General features: G+C 39.4%; 3 protein-coding genes across 17 annotated transcripts in view; 2 read left to right on the forward strand and 1 right to left on the reverse strand.

Annotated features, from left to right (window-relative positions):
* Window positions 1–7,687, forward strand: ecd (ecdysoneless homolog (Drosophila)). Of its 3 annotated transcripts, XM_042433550.1 has the most exons (15): window positions 1–299; window positions 452–670; window positions 795–912; window positions 1,034–1,121; window positions 1,861–2,039; window positions 3,112–3,304; window positions 3,514–3,642; window positions 3,793–3,918; window positions 4,037–4,122; window positions 4,205–4,311; window positions 5,503–5,761; window positions 6,104–6,171; window positions 6,273–6,478; window positions 6,602–6,864; window positions 7,397–7,687. In XM_042433550.1, exons 2-14 carry the CDS (start codon window positions 466–468, stop codon window positions 6,836–6,838), a joined length of 2,001 nt encoding a protein of 666 aa, XP_042289484.1. In that variant the 5' UTR covers window positions 1–299; window positions 452–465; the 3' UTR covers window positions 6,839–6,864; window positions 7,397–7,687. The 3 variants fall into 3 exon arrangements, with proteins under 3 accessions (XP_042289484.1, XP_042289483.1, XP_042289485.1); XM_042433549.1 differs by having other exon boundaries at window positions 6,602–7,687; XM_042433551.1 differs by having other exon boundaries at window positions 4,208–4,311; window positions 6,602–7,687.
* si:ch211-248a14.8 overlaps window positions 7,496–16,415 on the reverse strand; it is a 14,448-nt gene continuing 5,528 nt past the window's right edge. For 4 of the 13 annotated variants that reach the window (XM_042433565.1, XM_042433561.1, XM_042433559.1 and 1 more), the window contains exons 3-5: window positions 11,895–13,206; window positions 9,637–9,937; window positions 7,496–9,551 (exon numbers count right to left, since the gene is read on the reverse strand). In XM_042433565.1, the coding sequence (XP_042289499.1) occupies window positions 9,145–9,551; window positions 9,637–9,937; window positions 11,895–12,131 (945 nt within the window). In that variant the 5' untranslated portion in view covers window positions 12,132–13,206 and the 3' untranslated portion in view covers window positions 7,496–9,144. Of the gene's footprint in view, window positions 9,552–9,636; window positions 9,938–11,894; window positions 13,207–13,623; window positions 13,639–14,803; window positions 15,278–16,415 lie in introns of those variants that run through there. The other 9 variants (XM_042433568.1, XM_042433567.1, XM_042433569.1 and 6 more) reach the window with 8 other exon arrangements.
* LOC121911747 (serine/threonine/tyrosine-interacting-like protein 1) overlaps window positions 15,404–16,415 on the forward strand; it is a 3,445-nt gene continuing 2,433 nt past the window's right edge. The window contains exons 1-3 of the mRNA XM_042433558.1: window positions 15,404–15,827; window positions 15,969–16,099; window positions 16,223–16,391. Coding sequence (XP_042289492.1) covers window positions 15,760–15,827; window positions 15,969–16,099; window positions 16,223–16,391 — 368 coding nt within the window. The 5' untranslated portion in view covers window positions 15,404–15,759. The remainder of the gene's footprint in view (window positions 15,828–15,968; window positions 16,100–16,222; window positions 16,392–16,415) is intronic.

Here is a 16,415-nt window from a genome sequence, read left to right on the forward strand (position 1 = left end):
TTGTTTGATGTGAATGAAATTCAGTAGCTTTACTTTCAGCTAACTTACTGAATTTTGACTAATTTCGGCAATTTTTCAGCCAACGAAAAGTGAAATTTGGTTGACCTAATATACAAAGTAGGAACTATTAGTTGTAACACGAGTGGGGCAGTCGAGCAGAAGTCACTGTCGGACCTAAACAGCGACAAATGGCGTGATAGCAACGTACATTTAATTAAGAAAAGTTTCATTTTTTTCTCGCATTGTAAGCTCTTAATTTTGTATCGACATAACGCCTCACATTTTAATAACAAGACCAGGTAAGGTTGACTGACATTATTATGAGATTTTCCTAGATATCGACGATAAGAAATTGTTAGCTTCACTTTAATACTTTATTCTTACTGTCAAATTGAACCTGGAGACAACACAAACGCAGACCATCATTTAGCCCTGTTTGTTTGTTTATTAGGTCTTGCTGCAACAATGGACGCCCTGCAGAGGAGAGTGGTTCAGGAGGACGTGGTCCAGTATCAGCTCTTCTTGATCCAGCCGGACGGTTCAACATCACAACAAACTGAGGAACATTTCTCACATCTCGTAGAGGAGATTTTGGCCAAGGTTGCCCCGCTGCTGATGCAATACATATGGCAGAATCAGCCATTCAACCTCAAGTACCATCCTGAGAAAGGTATAGTCTTGTCAACACATTGAGATTACACACTGAGATTAGTTAATGTAAATATGAGTATAGGTAGGCTTTTGTTGGTGTTGTTATAAGACTTAGGATTAATGTATCTTCTTTTAATTGTCAGGAGATGTTCCTGCTCACATTGGAGGCAGCACCCAGTTTGGGGACAATGTGGAGGACGAGTGGTTTATTGTTTACCTCTTAAAGCAAATCACAGAGGCCTTCCCAGAGCTTGCAGCCAGGTGAGGAAAAATGTGCTCTGAGTTCATAGTTTTTGAAGATTCAATTGTCCTACTTTAGTGTCTAAACATGGATCAGTCTCAGTGGTTTTTCAGTTGTGCATTTTCACATTTGTGTGTGCAGAGTTGAGGACAACGATGGGGAATTTCTTCTGATTGAAGCAGCTGATTATCTTCCCAAGTGGCTGAATCCAGACACCAGTGAGAACAGGGTGAGAAGTTCAGATGAGATGGCAGATTTAACTGTTTAAAGAGTGATACCGGTGGTTTTTGCATGTCTTTGCCCTTTAAATACAAATCATGTATGCTTCACTTTTCTGCAGACCTTTTTTCCAAAGCATACCATAAATGTTAGCTACCTGTTTCCAGTTAATTTCAATATGGAATGAAAATCAACTCTGCACAACTAGAACATTTTCATGACATCCATCATAACATTTGAACCTTTTTTTTTACATTATTTTTTAATCAAATTTACATTACTTTTCATCTGGTAATGCATTTGAGATCAGTGACAGTTTTCTAAAATGTTTCTCATTGATGTGTTTAATTGGCTTTCAAAAAGTCACATTTTCACTACAAGAAACAACCAGCGTCACTTAATACCTTCAACAACACCTATGCTTACTTTTGTCTTCTGGGTTTGGCTGAGTAGAACAAAGCCTTTCATTTGTCAACTCAAATCTCAGATGTCAGTGTGTGTAAACTGGCTAAATGTTCTCTGATGGATTGCTTACACTGTAGTTTCAAGTCTCTGCAAGTTGATGTTCATACCTTAGTGGCATGAACCAATGTAGAAATTCCATGTAAAAACCTATGGCATGTGATGGAAATGCATGGTTACCAGTAATATGAAGTTATCACAAAAAACCCCACAAAATCTTCATCTTGTTATTGTCAATATTTAAGTACAAGCCTTCATTGCTCCACATATTCTCCTTTTCTTGTCAGGTGTTCCTCTGTAGGGGAGAGTTGCACATCCTGCCCTGCCCCTCCAATTCCAGTCCAGTAGGGGTCTCAAGGGATGTGGTACCCAGTGTGGCACAGGCTGTAACACTGCTCTCCACCCACCCAGAGGCCTGTCGGGCAAGCTCCAAGATTTGTTCAGCTCTGAGGAGGCGACTAGAGGGGTGAGAAGACACAATAAATATCTGCTTTTCATGGCAATCGCTCTGAGCCTAAACACTCAAAAAAAACCCCATCATGTATATGTTGTATGACCACAAAAATTCAGGGGCTCGATCCTCAGGAGACCACAGCTCACATAGACGTGTCTTTCAGAGGACATGAAGGCCAGGCTGAACCTGTATGTCTGCCCAAATGAGACAGTCTAGCCTCACAGAGACCACAATTATTAGTGTGTTCAGGTGGCTCTTGTCAACTTGTAAACTGAAGCATTTCACAGTTTATCTCCAGTACATTGCTGTTCAACGGGTTACAAAGTTTAAATACAAATGGTAAACTGGCAAGTTTCATCCTCACTGAGTTAAGTTGTGACATTTATGTCAACACACGATGGACAAATAGTTTACTATGTTAATAGTGAATACATCCATATAACTTTTATTATTTCCACCATGTAGCTTTACGATGGTCTGTTACAGGTGATATATTTACCGGTGATGGATCACTACCTGACCAGAAGCACCTGGTAAATACAATGTAGTCATGTGATATTTTCAGATTTTATGAGTTGAAGAGAATTGCCGGAAGGCTGTATAAAATTGTCCCAGATTTATTTATGGGATGCTGAAGGCTGTAAAGGATACAGCAGATTGTGTCCTTCATATTCAGACAAAACAAGGCTGTTTTTCCCCTCCTGCAGTTTGAGGAGCCATTGAAATGAGACAGAGCTCGTCAGACCGTTATGAGACATTTAGTTCAGACCTCAGAGGATTCAGCCCCAGAATTGGGACACGGCAACCCGGCATAAACACAACTTGCAACACATCATGTTATAACAGTCCCTACTTAAGCTTGCCTGTGTATGGCAAAGTGAAAAATGGTGCACTGCGAGTGTTTCAAGCTGTTGAATCGGCATACAAAGCTTCTACATCACAGACTTGTTAGATCCATGCAGAAGCACATGAATTGCTCATTAGCATCTTAGTAGATATTTTAGAGGGAAAAAAAGATATTCAGTACTGTAGTGTCAATATGAAACAGGAAAGTCATATTTAACCATCTCTACTTTCCTTTTAGGTACCCAGAGAAGATCAGAACTGGCCTGCATCGTGCCCACTGCTTCATACCTGCAGGCATCGCCATGGTGTTGGCACAACGTCCAGACCTGGTCGCCCCTGCTGTTTCAGCTTTTTACCTGCGGGATCCAGTGGATCTCCAGGCGTGTCGAAGCTTCAAGACCTTTCCCCCTGATGAGAGAGTCTTATCCTCGGTACACACACATAAAGATTCATGACAGTTATGTTATAGGGGAAGAGAAGAAGTTGGCCTCTTTTACAGGAAATAATCTTATTTCAAAATATTGGCTCGATGTTGTTTTACAAACTGTTACTGTGTGATTTCATTGTTATGTTTCAGACTATCTGAAATGTCTAGAATCATTAGACCTCTGTAACTTCGTACTGCTGTATGATCTTCCAGGTGACATTCACCCGGTGCCTGTACGCCCAGCTGCAACAGCAACAGTTCACGCCAGACCGGAGGAGCGGCTTCACGTTGCCTCCTCGCTCTCACCCCCAGCACAAAGCCCATGAGCTTGGCATGAAGCTGGTGAGCCAACAACTGTGTTTCCTCATCATTTTGATGAATACATTTGTGCTTCTGTTGAGCATTTTGTAGGATGGTTGGCGTTTTAGGTGTTGTATTTGATTATATTTCCATCCCTATCTGTGTGTGTGTGTGGGTGTGTGCCCTTCTCAGGCTCATGGCTTTGAGATCCTGTGCTCTAAGTGCAGACTGCCATCTTCAGAGCCTGATGCTCCAGTCAGTTGTAACCCTCAGTGGAAAGGCTTCATGGACAGTCTGAAAAGGAACGGCTACTTTCGGGTTAGTCACACTTTTTGAATGATGAGGTCAAAAGCACACATTATTAAAGATACTATATTGTAGCCATTTTTCATCAGTAGAATGTTAAAGTTTAAAATGTTATTGTTTTTAAATGCAGGGACAACTGGAAGGTTCGGCACGTTACAGAGACCTGACAAAATCAGCAGAAAACTTCTTTAAACAGTCTGTTGCCTCTAAATCCGGGTGAGAACTGTGTGTGTTTGTGTGTGTGTGTAACTAATAACACTGTGAGTGTTTGTCTGAATATAGATATTGTGTGTGTCAGCAGTGATATGTCCGCGGGTGAGGAGGTTCTCCAGCTGCTACACAGCTGCGCTCCCCTGAACTTGGAGGACCTGAAGAAACAAGAGTCACAGCTCCCCCAAGAGGACAGTGAGTAAAAGTGAACCTAAATCTAAAACCTTTTACCTGTAAAACAGACATCATTTATAGGCCTGAAAAGCATTTGAAAAAGAACTTTTAAGAACATGTCAGATGTTGTCAACTTGAATTTGCCTCAGTTATAATTTGATTGAATAGTGATCCGTCTTGACCACAGAAATGAAGCAACAAAGGCTACATTCAGACTGCAGGAAAAAGTGGCCCAAATCTGACTTTTTTGCTCATACGTGTCTCAGATCTGTTTTGTTTTTTTTCATAATGATGTGAACAGCACAACTCACATGGAATCTGATCTCAGTTTTAATTTGGGCTGCTTTCATATATGATCCTAAATCAGATACAGGTCTGTTTTTTGGGAGGGTTTGTGCAATATGACCTCAGTCTGAACAGTCATATTCAAATTCATGCGATTTTTATGTCATTCGCCAGAACTGAGTGTCTTTCCACGAGAGTCCTTAACATCTTGAAATTTTGGATAAAATCTGTTTCTGTGAAGCCATCCACCTCACGATCCCACCACTCCTGGCTCCGACTCCGCATCCACACACCCCTCCGTACAGAAATGGCAGCCATTGCTCCACAAAAAGCCATTATTAAAAACTTGTCTCTCTTTCTCCTCATGCTCGTCCTCATTATCATCTGCTCACAAATTCGATGGCTTCCACTGCACATCAATTTATAACTGAAACCGTAAACGCTGATTTCAGTGGCCTCCATGTTTGACATCTTTGTTATTGGTTTTTTATGCACATACGGGTTAGTTAAGGACCATGACCACAAAAAAATCTGATCTGAGCAATAAATACAAATTGAGCACTAAGGCTTGCAATGTGAAAGCAGCCAAAATGTCAGAACCACTCCAGCAGTATAAATGTTTGTGTCTACATTGTTAGTATTTCCTGTGCAAAGAAGAGTTTTGATCTTTCAAAAGTCAGCCTGTGGAGATTTGTGTTTTACTGTTATATGCTCACTATAAAGTAAGTATTGCAAGGTTTTCATGACCTTGGTAGATAGTAAACCCTGCCTTTTGTTTGTCTCTGCTACCTGGGAGTCTCTGTTCCCTGCCAATTTCTTTCACTTTCTGTCATTTTTGGTATGCATCCTCCATTCTCCCTCCATTCTATACTCTTCTCTCTTTCAGTCATTTCCTGTAATTAGTTTTTTCTTTGTGTCTATCTCTAGGTGACAGCTGGCTGGATATCACAGCTCAGGATTTGGAGCGTATGTTGCAGGAGAGAAGTGGGGGGAGAGCTGATGTTGGCAGCCAAAACGCCAGTTTCACCAAACACTCACAGCACGTCGGGGTGGCAAAGGAGAGGAGAAAGGAGACAGAGGACGACAAGGAGGAAGAGGAGGCCAGTTACAGCCTGGTAGCAGTCAGTCAGGGGATGAAGAACTTCCTCAACGCCATGTCGTCACATGAGGGTGCTGAACTGCCCTGGTGAGACCCGATTGATGTTAACAATACGTAGCAAAGGTCATCAAAAGCACATTTGGTTCAGTGAATAAAGTAACTTTTATAGGGTTTTTAGCTGAAAAAACACACCCACATACACTGGTGTATAGCAAATATGATCCAGATCTCTTGCTCAACATTGCTCAGAATAAATTATATTTTAATATGCAAGTGGATTAAGTGCATACATTTTCTCTTCTCATGTGCTGCAAATGCTAATGCTATTATCCTCTCTAGCCTTTTAGCTGAGAAAATGAAATGTGCGTGGTCCCACCAGCGGTCTTTCACTTCATATTTCACTTCTTCTTTTTTTTTTCTGTATTCCAGGACGAATTCAACTCAGCCTTTTAGTTTTGACCCAAACTCCATGGCCAATGCACTGGACCGACTGCTAGGTATGTAGACTTTTGGAAATATGTAGAATGATCAAAATGACTGTTGCAGAATTTGTGACATTTTCATCAATTTAATGAATCTTTCATTTAATTGTTTTCAGGAAGCAAAGAAGAAGAGCTTGATTCAGATGATCTTGATGACGATGACGATGATGATGATGATGATGATGATGATGAAAAAGAAGAGGGGTCCTCTGGTCCTGCAGAGATAAACGGGACAGAGACTTTGGACAGTCTCAGAAAATATATGGACCAAATGGATCAGGAGCTCCTGAGCACTAATATTGGACAAAGCTTCAATCTGACGGTAAGATGATGATTGTACTTATACCTTTTCTCTCTCTGCTTAACCTCAGTGTGTTATTACTCTAAAAACATATGCACTGAACTTACTTATGAAACAATTTTACTTAATTTGTTCTTTCTGCAGAACAACAACAAGGCAGGTTTGGACACTGGGTCCCTCCAACCCTCTGCCACAGACGGACTCCCGAAAGAGGGAGCAGTGGAAGAGACAGAGGAGGAAATTCAGCCTCTTGACGTGGATCTCAACCTGGTCACCAACCTGCTGGAGTCCCTCAGCTGTCAGGCCGGGCTGGCTGGACCAGCCTCCAACCTGCTGCAGAGTCTGGGAATACACCTCCCACCCAACTCTGATCCCTCATAAAGGACAAGAAGGAGCTAATGAATGAGGTGATATTTGGCAAACTTCTCTTCTGTATGAATGTTGGTAGTGAAACCCAGAAAGGACAGTTGATGAGAAGTCAGCAGAATACTTTGATTACATTGACTTCTGATGCCAAAGCACTAATGGATGTTGAATGCATCGTGTGCAGTTTTCATTGTAAACAAACATGGTTTTGTACATTCAGTGTTTCTCACTGTGTGCACTGTAAAACTAGTTTGCAAAAAAACATTTTGAATGTTTTAAAACCTGCATTTTTTGCAGTTTACAGTTAATATTATATGTACACAAGTACAAAAAGGAGAAGGAGCTCAAACATGTGCTCAAGATAAAATTGTATACAGGATTTTACAAGATTTATTTCCAGTGGATAGTTTTCTGTCTGCATTATTGTGCAAATTTTTGTACAAATATAAAAAATATACTGTATGTCTCCATCAATGATCTATGATGGGTACATATTTATGGTTGTGTGAATAGAAATGCATTTATCTTCCATGTGGAAACCAGCACTCCCCTGACAGTCTTGTTTCATTACAGTAGAAACACTTTGGAGGAAGCAAAGTATCCTTTAAAGTCCAAGGCAGGATGAGGGAAGAATTGTGCACTGAATACCGAACACAGAAAAAGGGGTCTCACTCCACCAACTCCATGTTTATTTGAAATCATGGTAAACTGACAGTGAAGGATTGTGTAGTTTTGATCAGGTTTACAGTAGGTTTTTAATAAATGCTGTTTTGTGTAATGTGTGACTGTGTGTACTGATAACAGATGATTTGACAGCACTTACATTGGTTTCTTGGAAACAAAATAAATATTTTTGGAAATAAAGTCTTGTTTCAGTCTCAAATCAGTTTATTAACTTTTTAATACTTCACACTTTGAGAACGCATAATAATAATAGCATATTCTTATATTAAGACATACAGGAGTTTAGCTTATGATAACTTACAGTAAATTTCAATACAGCAGCCTCAGTAGAGAAACGTGTGTGAACATCAATGAAGTATTTCCTTTCTCATCTGACAAACGTTAGCTGTCAGGTTCATTCAAGGGTAACTTCTACAAAACTTGAGTCAAAAATTCATTCAGTAATGGATCTGAGTTTAAATATTTTAAACACTGCAAAGTAAACATGTACAGTAATAAAGAAGTTCAACAGTCTGTGTCCACTATATAAACAACTTTCTCCTCATGGTTATCCCTTGTAATCTGGTTGAAAGCTCATGCAGTGAAAGATGGGAGTTAAAATCTTTTGTTTAGTAAATGACATCATGTTTACAGGAAGGTCCAAAAGCCTGTGTCTACTATCAATATACTTAGTTTCATTGTTTATCAGAAAATTTTTCTACTATGCAGATTTTCCATAAATATAACCATAGAAAAAATATACTTTGTTACTATGATATGACCCCCAGCTCTAAAAGAAAACTGGTAATGTTTGACGCATGCTGCTGATTTGTACTTGTTTGTGAAACTGCTACTCTCCCTTTAAGGCCACGCTCTGTCTATCATTGTTTTAAAAAGGTACCTAATGTACTTTGACTAACAAGAACAGGGTGTTCGCTTGGATGGTCATCAGGTGTTTTTTGTCACACTGCTACCTGTCCTGCACAGATGCTGGTGCTCTATTGCTTCACTAAACTCTTCTGACATTTTTGCTTGTATTTTTCAACAGAAATCAGTTTTATAAACACTTGCACTAAACACTCGCGACAATACTGCAGAAAAAGACATATATATTAGAGATATGTGCAGTACATGTTAGTATTTACAATAAATATATAATGCAAAAACTATGTGAGTAATCTAACAGTCTGCATGTGTATTAGAACCAAATGACCTTTAATAATTAGACCTATCAACTGAGTACTGGTTAATGAAATTAAAAGATAAAAAATAGTCTGTGTTGAGATTATTGAGCCCAACTCTATGGTCTTACATATAATACAATACAAATATGATCGGCTCAGATAAAATACATAATGTTAGGAAAGAAGCAACAAGCCATTACTTGAAGTAATAATTAATGTATGTTGGTCACTGTAACTGTGATAGCATATTGCAAATTAATAACAAGCTAATTTAAACTGTGTATAAAGAGATAAAGTGCCTGAGTGGTACAGGTTATGTGACTGTGAAGGAAAGAAAAGAAGTGATGTAACTTGTTATTCTCCACAGAATAAAATAACACTGATCAGTGATTTGGATTAAATTACTATGTGCATATGTCTTTGTTGGTACCGTACAAAATGGTCAAGAATATATATCTGTCCTTTAGAGTAAAACTACAGAAGCTGGGTAAATGGCTGCACCAGCTCTCTTGCTGAGTGGAGCAGCGCAGCAGCAAGCGGTGAGACACACAGAGCGGATATACCGACCATGAAGTTCAGGACCATCCCCAGCAGGAGAATGGCGTGCAGGTAACCATGGAAGAGCAGGCTGTGCCAGCTGCCCTTACTCAACACCTGCCAGGGATTGTCCGGGTGCAGCAGCCACAGAAGGCCTAGCATCCAGCTCTGGTTGACCAGCTGGGTGTAGTAGATGTCAAAAATGGAGGCCTGGGCATCAGGGGAGTGTTGGCGCTCAGCTTCAGCCACTTTAGCCAGCCAAGTCAGAGAAAGACTGTGGAGGATTAAAGCCAGGGGTGCATACATGTACTCCAGGGACTCAACACCAAACACACCCTGGGAGGCTGAGAGAAACAAGAAGAAGGGTTGATTTGATCTGAGTTGAAAAACACCAACTTAAAAACTTCCCAATAACATCTAAAGGTTTACCTGTGATGACAATAGATGACCCACTCAGGATGGAAAACAGAACAGAGATATGGATAGACGGTGGCGATGCCAGCTTCAGGGCGAAACTCAAACCCACAGTTAACAGGGGCAGCAGAGGCATGGTGAGGGGGATGAGGCCAGCATATGAGCTGCTGGCCTTGGCCCACATGGCCAGCACAGCATGGACGCTGTTACAGATAGCAGGAACCAGCAACCGCTCACCCAGAGACCTGGAGTACTGCTTCAGAGGCACCAGATCCAGGACATGGAGGAGATTTAAGAATAACAGAGAAACCAGAACCTGAAAAAGATCAGATAATATTGACAATTCAGTGGTGGAAAGTAAGTATTTTTACTCAAATTTTGTGGTACCTGCACTTCAGTATTTCCATTTTATGCTTATCTAAATACTGTAAATATTGTACTTTTTACCCCACTACATTTATCTCACAGCTACTGTTACTGATGAAAAATATGATCATGATCATATGGCATTCTGCATAATAAGTACATTTGATATTCAAGAACATATTTCTGTATTTTTACTTAAATAAACTTTAAAATGCAGATTTTTTACTTGTAATGGACTGATTGATTGTACATAGGGGTTTTGCTGTTTTTACCTAAAGATCTGAATACTCCCAATACTAGTGGATAAAAAGAAATACTATTTCTATGTGTGTAATTGTACAACTAAGCACTAAAGGCTCAAAGTTCAAGTATTTTGGTCATACTGGTGATCTCACCAAACAACTGAGGTGAGGACACTGATCTGATGATTAACAGGAGCTCAACGAACAAACTATGTCAGTCACTGGTGGAAACTGCAATATCCGTATCTCGTGGTCCATTTGATGGTTAGTTATTTACAGTGATTAGTCAAATGACATTAATCTGCAACAATTTTGATAATCAATCAATTTATGTAATTTATCAAGCAAAAATGCCAAATATTTGCAGGTTCCAGTCTCTCTTTTACTGCAGGTTTTGTTGGTAAGAAATTTTAATGAGGAGGAAAGAATAGATGTAAATTGAAGACTTTTTAATAAATTACAATTTTTAATAAATTTTAACATTTTTTTTGTGGAAAACCCATATCAGACACAATATATCTTAATGTATCTTAAAACGTGTCTGGAGGGGATCTTTAAATCATAAAAATTAATGAAAATAACTGTTGGTTGAAACCCAAATCTATTTCATTGTACTCTTAGTTGTAGTTTATTTTATGTTATTATATTAAGGTTTAACCATCTTGTGAGGCAGTAGGCAAATATGCTCTTCTATGCAGCTCTTTTCTAATATAATAAACAGGAAAATTGCTACTTCCAGAAGATGATGCATGATTTGTCATAGTTAAAATGCCACAGATACATTTATGTCCTATTCATCTGACACATGCATGTTTTATGACCAGAAATAAACACATAGGTGAAGAACAAGGATGTGTGATGTGTGGATATGAAGTTGAATATACCAATTAGGAGCAATATGCCACATGGATAAATGGACAAATGTCATTCAGTATTCCAGCCCCGTTCACAGTCTCCTCTACAGAAATCACAGGTTTGTGTTGGTTTATTCAGTGAAAGCAGCACTTCAATGTTTGTTTATCACAGTTCAATGTCAGAACTATGTCAGAAATCATGTTGGTTTGTTAAAGCCTATGTTTTCCCTGCATTTATATTACACCCACAATAATTAGATGGAAACGCTCAAGGTCAGTCTGTCACCCATGAGGCCCACTCATTAGCTAACTTCAGCCTTTAGATGGGGTCACATTTACATGTCAGTCCTTCGGCCAGCCATTTGGTTAAACATCTATCCTGCACAAGTGTTCATCAACACAGAACACCTTCTTACCCTCTCCACTACCACATGCCCTGTCCAGCACATACACACTGCATAGTAACAGAGTTACAGTAGCCTGCACCTGTACGCTTCATTGTACAGGTATGAAGTTAACTGCACCAATGATTAATGGTACATGGTAGTATCACCATACTAGCCTATGTGTTGGCAGAGATACTGTAAAGGTGCATGTAATTGCAGCTAAAGTAAATACCCCACTATCAGGACACACATTACTCTGTGTACACAAAACAGACATCCTCAGTTGTGTGCAATGTTGTCACTCTTTTCACATACTCTCCACAGTTAGTAAAATGCACAGGTGCTGGTTGCAAGCAAAGAATTGTATTTGATGGATTCATTTTGTTCAAAGACTATAAAAACAAGCCAGGAAAAAAGGCACCAACCTGGGCAAAGCAGAGAGCCACTGCATACGGGTAGTGGTACTGAGGGATGAAGATGCTGGCCACGAAGTTTCGGAGTTTGTCAGCCAGACCATAAATCACCACGACCACCAAACAGAGGATGGGAAGAAGGGGCTTCAGTGCATGATTAGAGGACAGACTCTTCACAGCTGAGGTACACCACCCCTTCCTCTGCCTCCCTGAGCTGTAACTCACATACAGGAGAGGAGAGTCATGCATTCATGAATCGCACAATAGCAATGACATTTCTCGGTTTGTGCATTTACACAGCCTTGAATCTAGTTTGATAATATGTATTAAAATAAAAAAAAAGTCAAAACCAGCTTGTCCTTTAACCAGTGTTAACTATTTTTGCCAAGCTTTATCTTTTACAGTGCTCACTAACTGGCTGAAAGATAACCTCTTGAAAATAGCCTTCAGGAATGACAGGTTCACATGTTTGCTGCAATAAATCGAACAGCAGTTTATACTGTATCTATGCAGGTTTAGAGGTTTGGGTGTGAAGAGAAATTCACACAGTAAAGAACAGCATAAGGACATCCCAGGGTTAAACATGAGCTGTCAAAACATCCTCAGCTGATACTGATATGCTAAATGCTACTTACAGGTGATATATAAAACAACTTTAACATTAATTCCAGCACTATTAAATTACACCCTAGTTAACAGCAAGAAAGACTCTGTTTTCTTGTTCTCATTTGATTGCAAATATTCCAATTTGTTAATGTTATTAAACTACTATTTTTCTGTTTAATATTTCTTTTGTTTAGTCTGTTTTATAAATTGAGGAGTCTGTTTTGGCCAACTAAACCTTGTTAATTATGAGTCTGTGTTTCATATTATTTTAAAGCCATTATCTAGATAAAATACTGAAATAGTCTCATGTAAATAACAGAATAATACAGATATTTACCGAAATTTACACAAATTAAACTGGTATGATAATGGTAAGTTTGGTATAAATGATCATCTTATTTACTTTTTTTTAAACTTAGGTTAGACATTGTTTTTAGAAATTACACAAAAATAACCAGCAAAAGGACAAATATTTAAAAATTACATTGTAGACTCACTTATATGGAAAAGCCATTTATATTAACGTAACGACTGCTTGCTGTTTCATTTAACATATAAAAGGAGACAAAAGCAAAGAAAATCATGAAAAAGCAAGAAAGAAAAATAAACTTTACTCACCACCTGGAATTCCCCATAAAGTCATATTTCATCTTCAAACTTCATTGTGCAACAATTCTCTCAAGAACTTCTCCAAGTGTCTGTCAATGCCAGTTCACACCTTTTAATATCAATAGCAGGCATTAATGATATTAATAAATCACCTTGTTTCAACAAACACGTCTCTCCGTACCATCCTGCTGAATGTGCCTCTGTGTGTTAACCTGCTCTCTGCGCTGCACCTCATTTGTTTTCTCACTGTGTCCAGATGGACTTTGGTCTTTGTGTGTTTGTCTTCCCATAATTAAAGAAGCAGTCAAGGATGACAGTTATTAAATGTTTCTCCAAAGATAAAGAGAAACAGCACACCATCTGCAGATTCCGTTAAGATGATCTGTAGCCTAATGTGTGTGTGTGTGTGTGTGTGTATTTGTGTGTGTTTGCTGACACATTTTATTACTCTGATATGAGAGTCAGTCATAAGAGGAATTTGAGCTGTTATTTTCTTATCTAAAAATGATTATAGATTTTGACTTACTTTATTGGCACACTGCTGCTGAGGAGAGAGAGAGTAAAACCCTGTTTGTTTCCAGCTTTGACACCTGTTTGTGACATTCCTGACAGTCCTTCCCCAGGTTTATGTTCCCTAGCCCCCCTCTGCCTGATCCCTCTAGGCCACCATGGCATCATGGAGTCCAGCGGCCACATGGCTGCATGAGTGAGGTTCTGTTTAAGTAAACAGACTTATCTGACTGAGAGGATGGTGGTCTGTGCGCTACAGAGCTCAGACAAATACAGTAGCAGCACGAGGGCCTCTCTCTGATTGATCCAGAATACTATAGCAACAAGCCTGCAAGCTGTAGGCTTTGTTTCATGGCTCTGATGTCATTTAGGCTGGCTGAGCATTTAAAAAAAACCCTCCAAAAATAACATGGAGGCCAGTGAGTGATCATGATTGTATACACTTCTCTGAAGATTTTAGTGTAATAATACAACACTGGGTTAACTTTAGCTAGTAGAAATCTGTTATTTTGACCCAGTGTTGCACACAATAAGCTCTAGCTAAAAATTGTCAGAAATTCATTGTTTCTTGTGCAAAACAATGTGCATGTGACATTCAAAATTACACAAGATGTTAACAATCAATAACAAACCATCACATGTAAGTTTAAAAAGATTAGAGTAGATTATAACAGGCTTATAGTTTGGGTAAATAACCCAACAGTAGAATAAAAAATAACACTAAATCAACCCTTTGTCTTGAGAGGCTTTATGGGTAACATTAACCCAGTATTGTGTTGGTGCTATATTGACCCAAACTTGGTAAAATTTTTACCCAGTGATTTTTATTGTGTGATGTGTGTGTACACTGATATGAGCGATATACATTATGTGTACACTAATGTGTGTGTATATATTGCTGATGTTTCAAGTGTAGACCTACCTGATGTTGTCTATCTATCTGTACGAGTGGTCGCAGTGGTAGTTTAAAAATAGAACAGAGTGGAAAACTGAATCAGAAATAACTGAAACAAAACAGAGCACCTGCACTATGGAAACATACAGCAACATGAGCTATGCCTTGTGTAGTCTGTGTCATGGAGAGAGGCATTAGCACACTGGCAGCAGCAGAGTAATGTACCAAACCAGCTGCATTGAGTTTAATCAAGTTTGTTTGGTTGTCATATGAACATATAGAGGAAAGACTGTTGACTCACAGGCTCAGGTCAGGAACCTACAGAGGAAGTAAAACTAGTCCTACATGCTGACAGTGGCTGGGTTCAACGGCAGGTCATCTGGGGAGTCATTAGTGGCCAATTGAGTATGGAGCACTATGAAGGGTGCTGTGAGATGGAGAGAAGGTGGCGGGAGTTTCAGAGGGAGGCAGCAGGGTAAAGAGGCTGTGACTAAAGGGAAAGTGAGGAAAAAGTGATGTGAAGGCAGAGGAGAGGCAATGACATGGCTGAGAGTGTCAACTGAGGGGCACAGCAAAAGATACAGTAAGATTCAAACCTTTATTATTTCAACAAGCTGATAAAGAGCTTTTGCATTGGTGTGGAGGATATATGTGATACTTTTATATATATTTATGAGTTATTGCTTAATTGACTATTAATACATCATTTACTATGCATGTGAGACAATGTTAAGCTGTTTTATGCCAGATTGTGGAGTCAAATTTAAATATATTTTGTACTCTTCTGTCTGTTAAGTGGCAATCCAAACTTTTTTTGTTCATTTAAGCCATTGATCTTTCTACCACTAATAAATAAATGTGTGACAACTTAAGACTTTTAATACCTTGACTTGGCAACTTAAAGTTTTAAGCTTTTAAGGGCAACTTGAAACTTCATCCTGACCAAATTATCATGCACATCGTAACTATTGGCAGTTAATTAGGATGAAGTAGGACTCCTATCCAGCTCTGTCCTCTGTCACCTGTCACAGCCAGCTACCATGTGGCCCTCTAGAGCACTTAACTGTTATTGTGTTTCCAAGACCACCAGCTAAATTAAGGGCAAGGCTGAAGCAGGGCTGAGTGAGAATCACAGCAACAACAAATAGCGCATAGTGGGTTTTTTTCAAATCTTTTTATGTCTATGGCAGTTTTGAGAGTATAGTTTTCAACATTTTTACATTATCTCTTTGTTTCTTGATGTAGCATGTTCTTCCAATGAAGGGCTGCTGGGAACAGCTGATGCATCTGCATGACTTATACAAGATGGGCGTAGTACTGTCCAGGTAGAGAGTACTGTTTTTTTTTTCTAAATAGTGCATTTGTGAGTCGTCATAAATTGGTGTTGTGTTTAGTCTTCTATGTTGCTGTATTACTGGGTTGACATTGCATTTCTCTGTGTGTATGTGTCTCTGTGTACGTGTCAGAGTGAATAACAGTTGTAGAGCGGCCTCCAGACTGCCTGTCAACACATTGGAAATAATGAGCAGCATATCTGACAGAGAGGTCAATAGTACTGACAGTGACCATTCCTCCATCATACCAATCCAGACCAAAGGTAATGGGTGTATTTTTACTTCTAACTCTCTCTCTTGTCTTTACACACTAAAATATATGCGTACACACAGCTGCAAACATGCAAACACACTGTACTCTTTGCATTTCTTCTGCCTGTAAGCAGTGTGTGAGCCAGAGGAGGTGCTGGTTCCTGCTCTCCCAGAGACAGCCTGTGTCGAGCGAGGCTACATCACCCCACAACAAGTTTACAACCTGCTGAACGCAGAGGAAGGCCAGCCCGCCCTGTATGATCCTTATTATATTCTCATTCTGGACTGTCGCAGTGCAGAGAGGTGGGTGTTGGATGGATATACCAG

The sequence above is a fragment of the Thunnus maccoyii genome, chromosome 14 (assembly GCF_910596095.1).
Source record: "Thunnus maccoyii chromosome 14, fThuMac1.1, whole genome shotgun sequence".
Taxonomy (NCBI): domain Eukaryota; kingdom Metazoa; phylum Chordata; class Actinopteri; order Scombriformes; family Scombridae; genus Thunnus; species Thunnus maccoyii.

Coding starts and splice junctions, on each gene's coding strand:
- ecd (XM_042433549.1), top strand. CDS start 466: ATGGACGCCCTGCAGAGGAGAGTGGTTCAGGAGGACGTGGTCCAGTAT. Junction 3,643..3,792: donor ATGAGCTTGGCATGAAGCTG/GTGAGCCAACAA, acceptor TGCCCTTCTCAG/GCTCATGGCTTTGAGATCCT. Junction 5,762..6,103: donor GAGGGTGCTGAACTGCCCTG/GTGAGACCCGAT, acceptor TCTGTATTCCAG/GACGAATTCAACTCAGCCTT.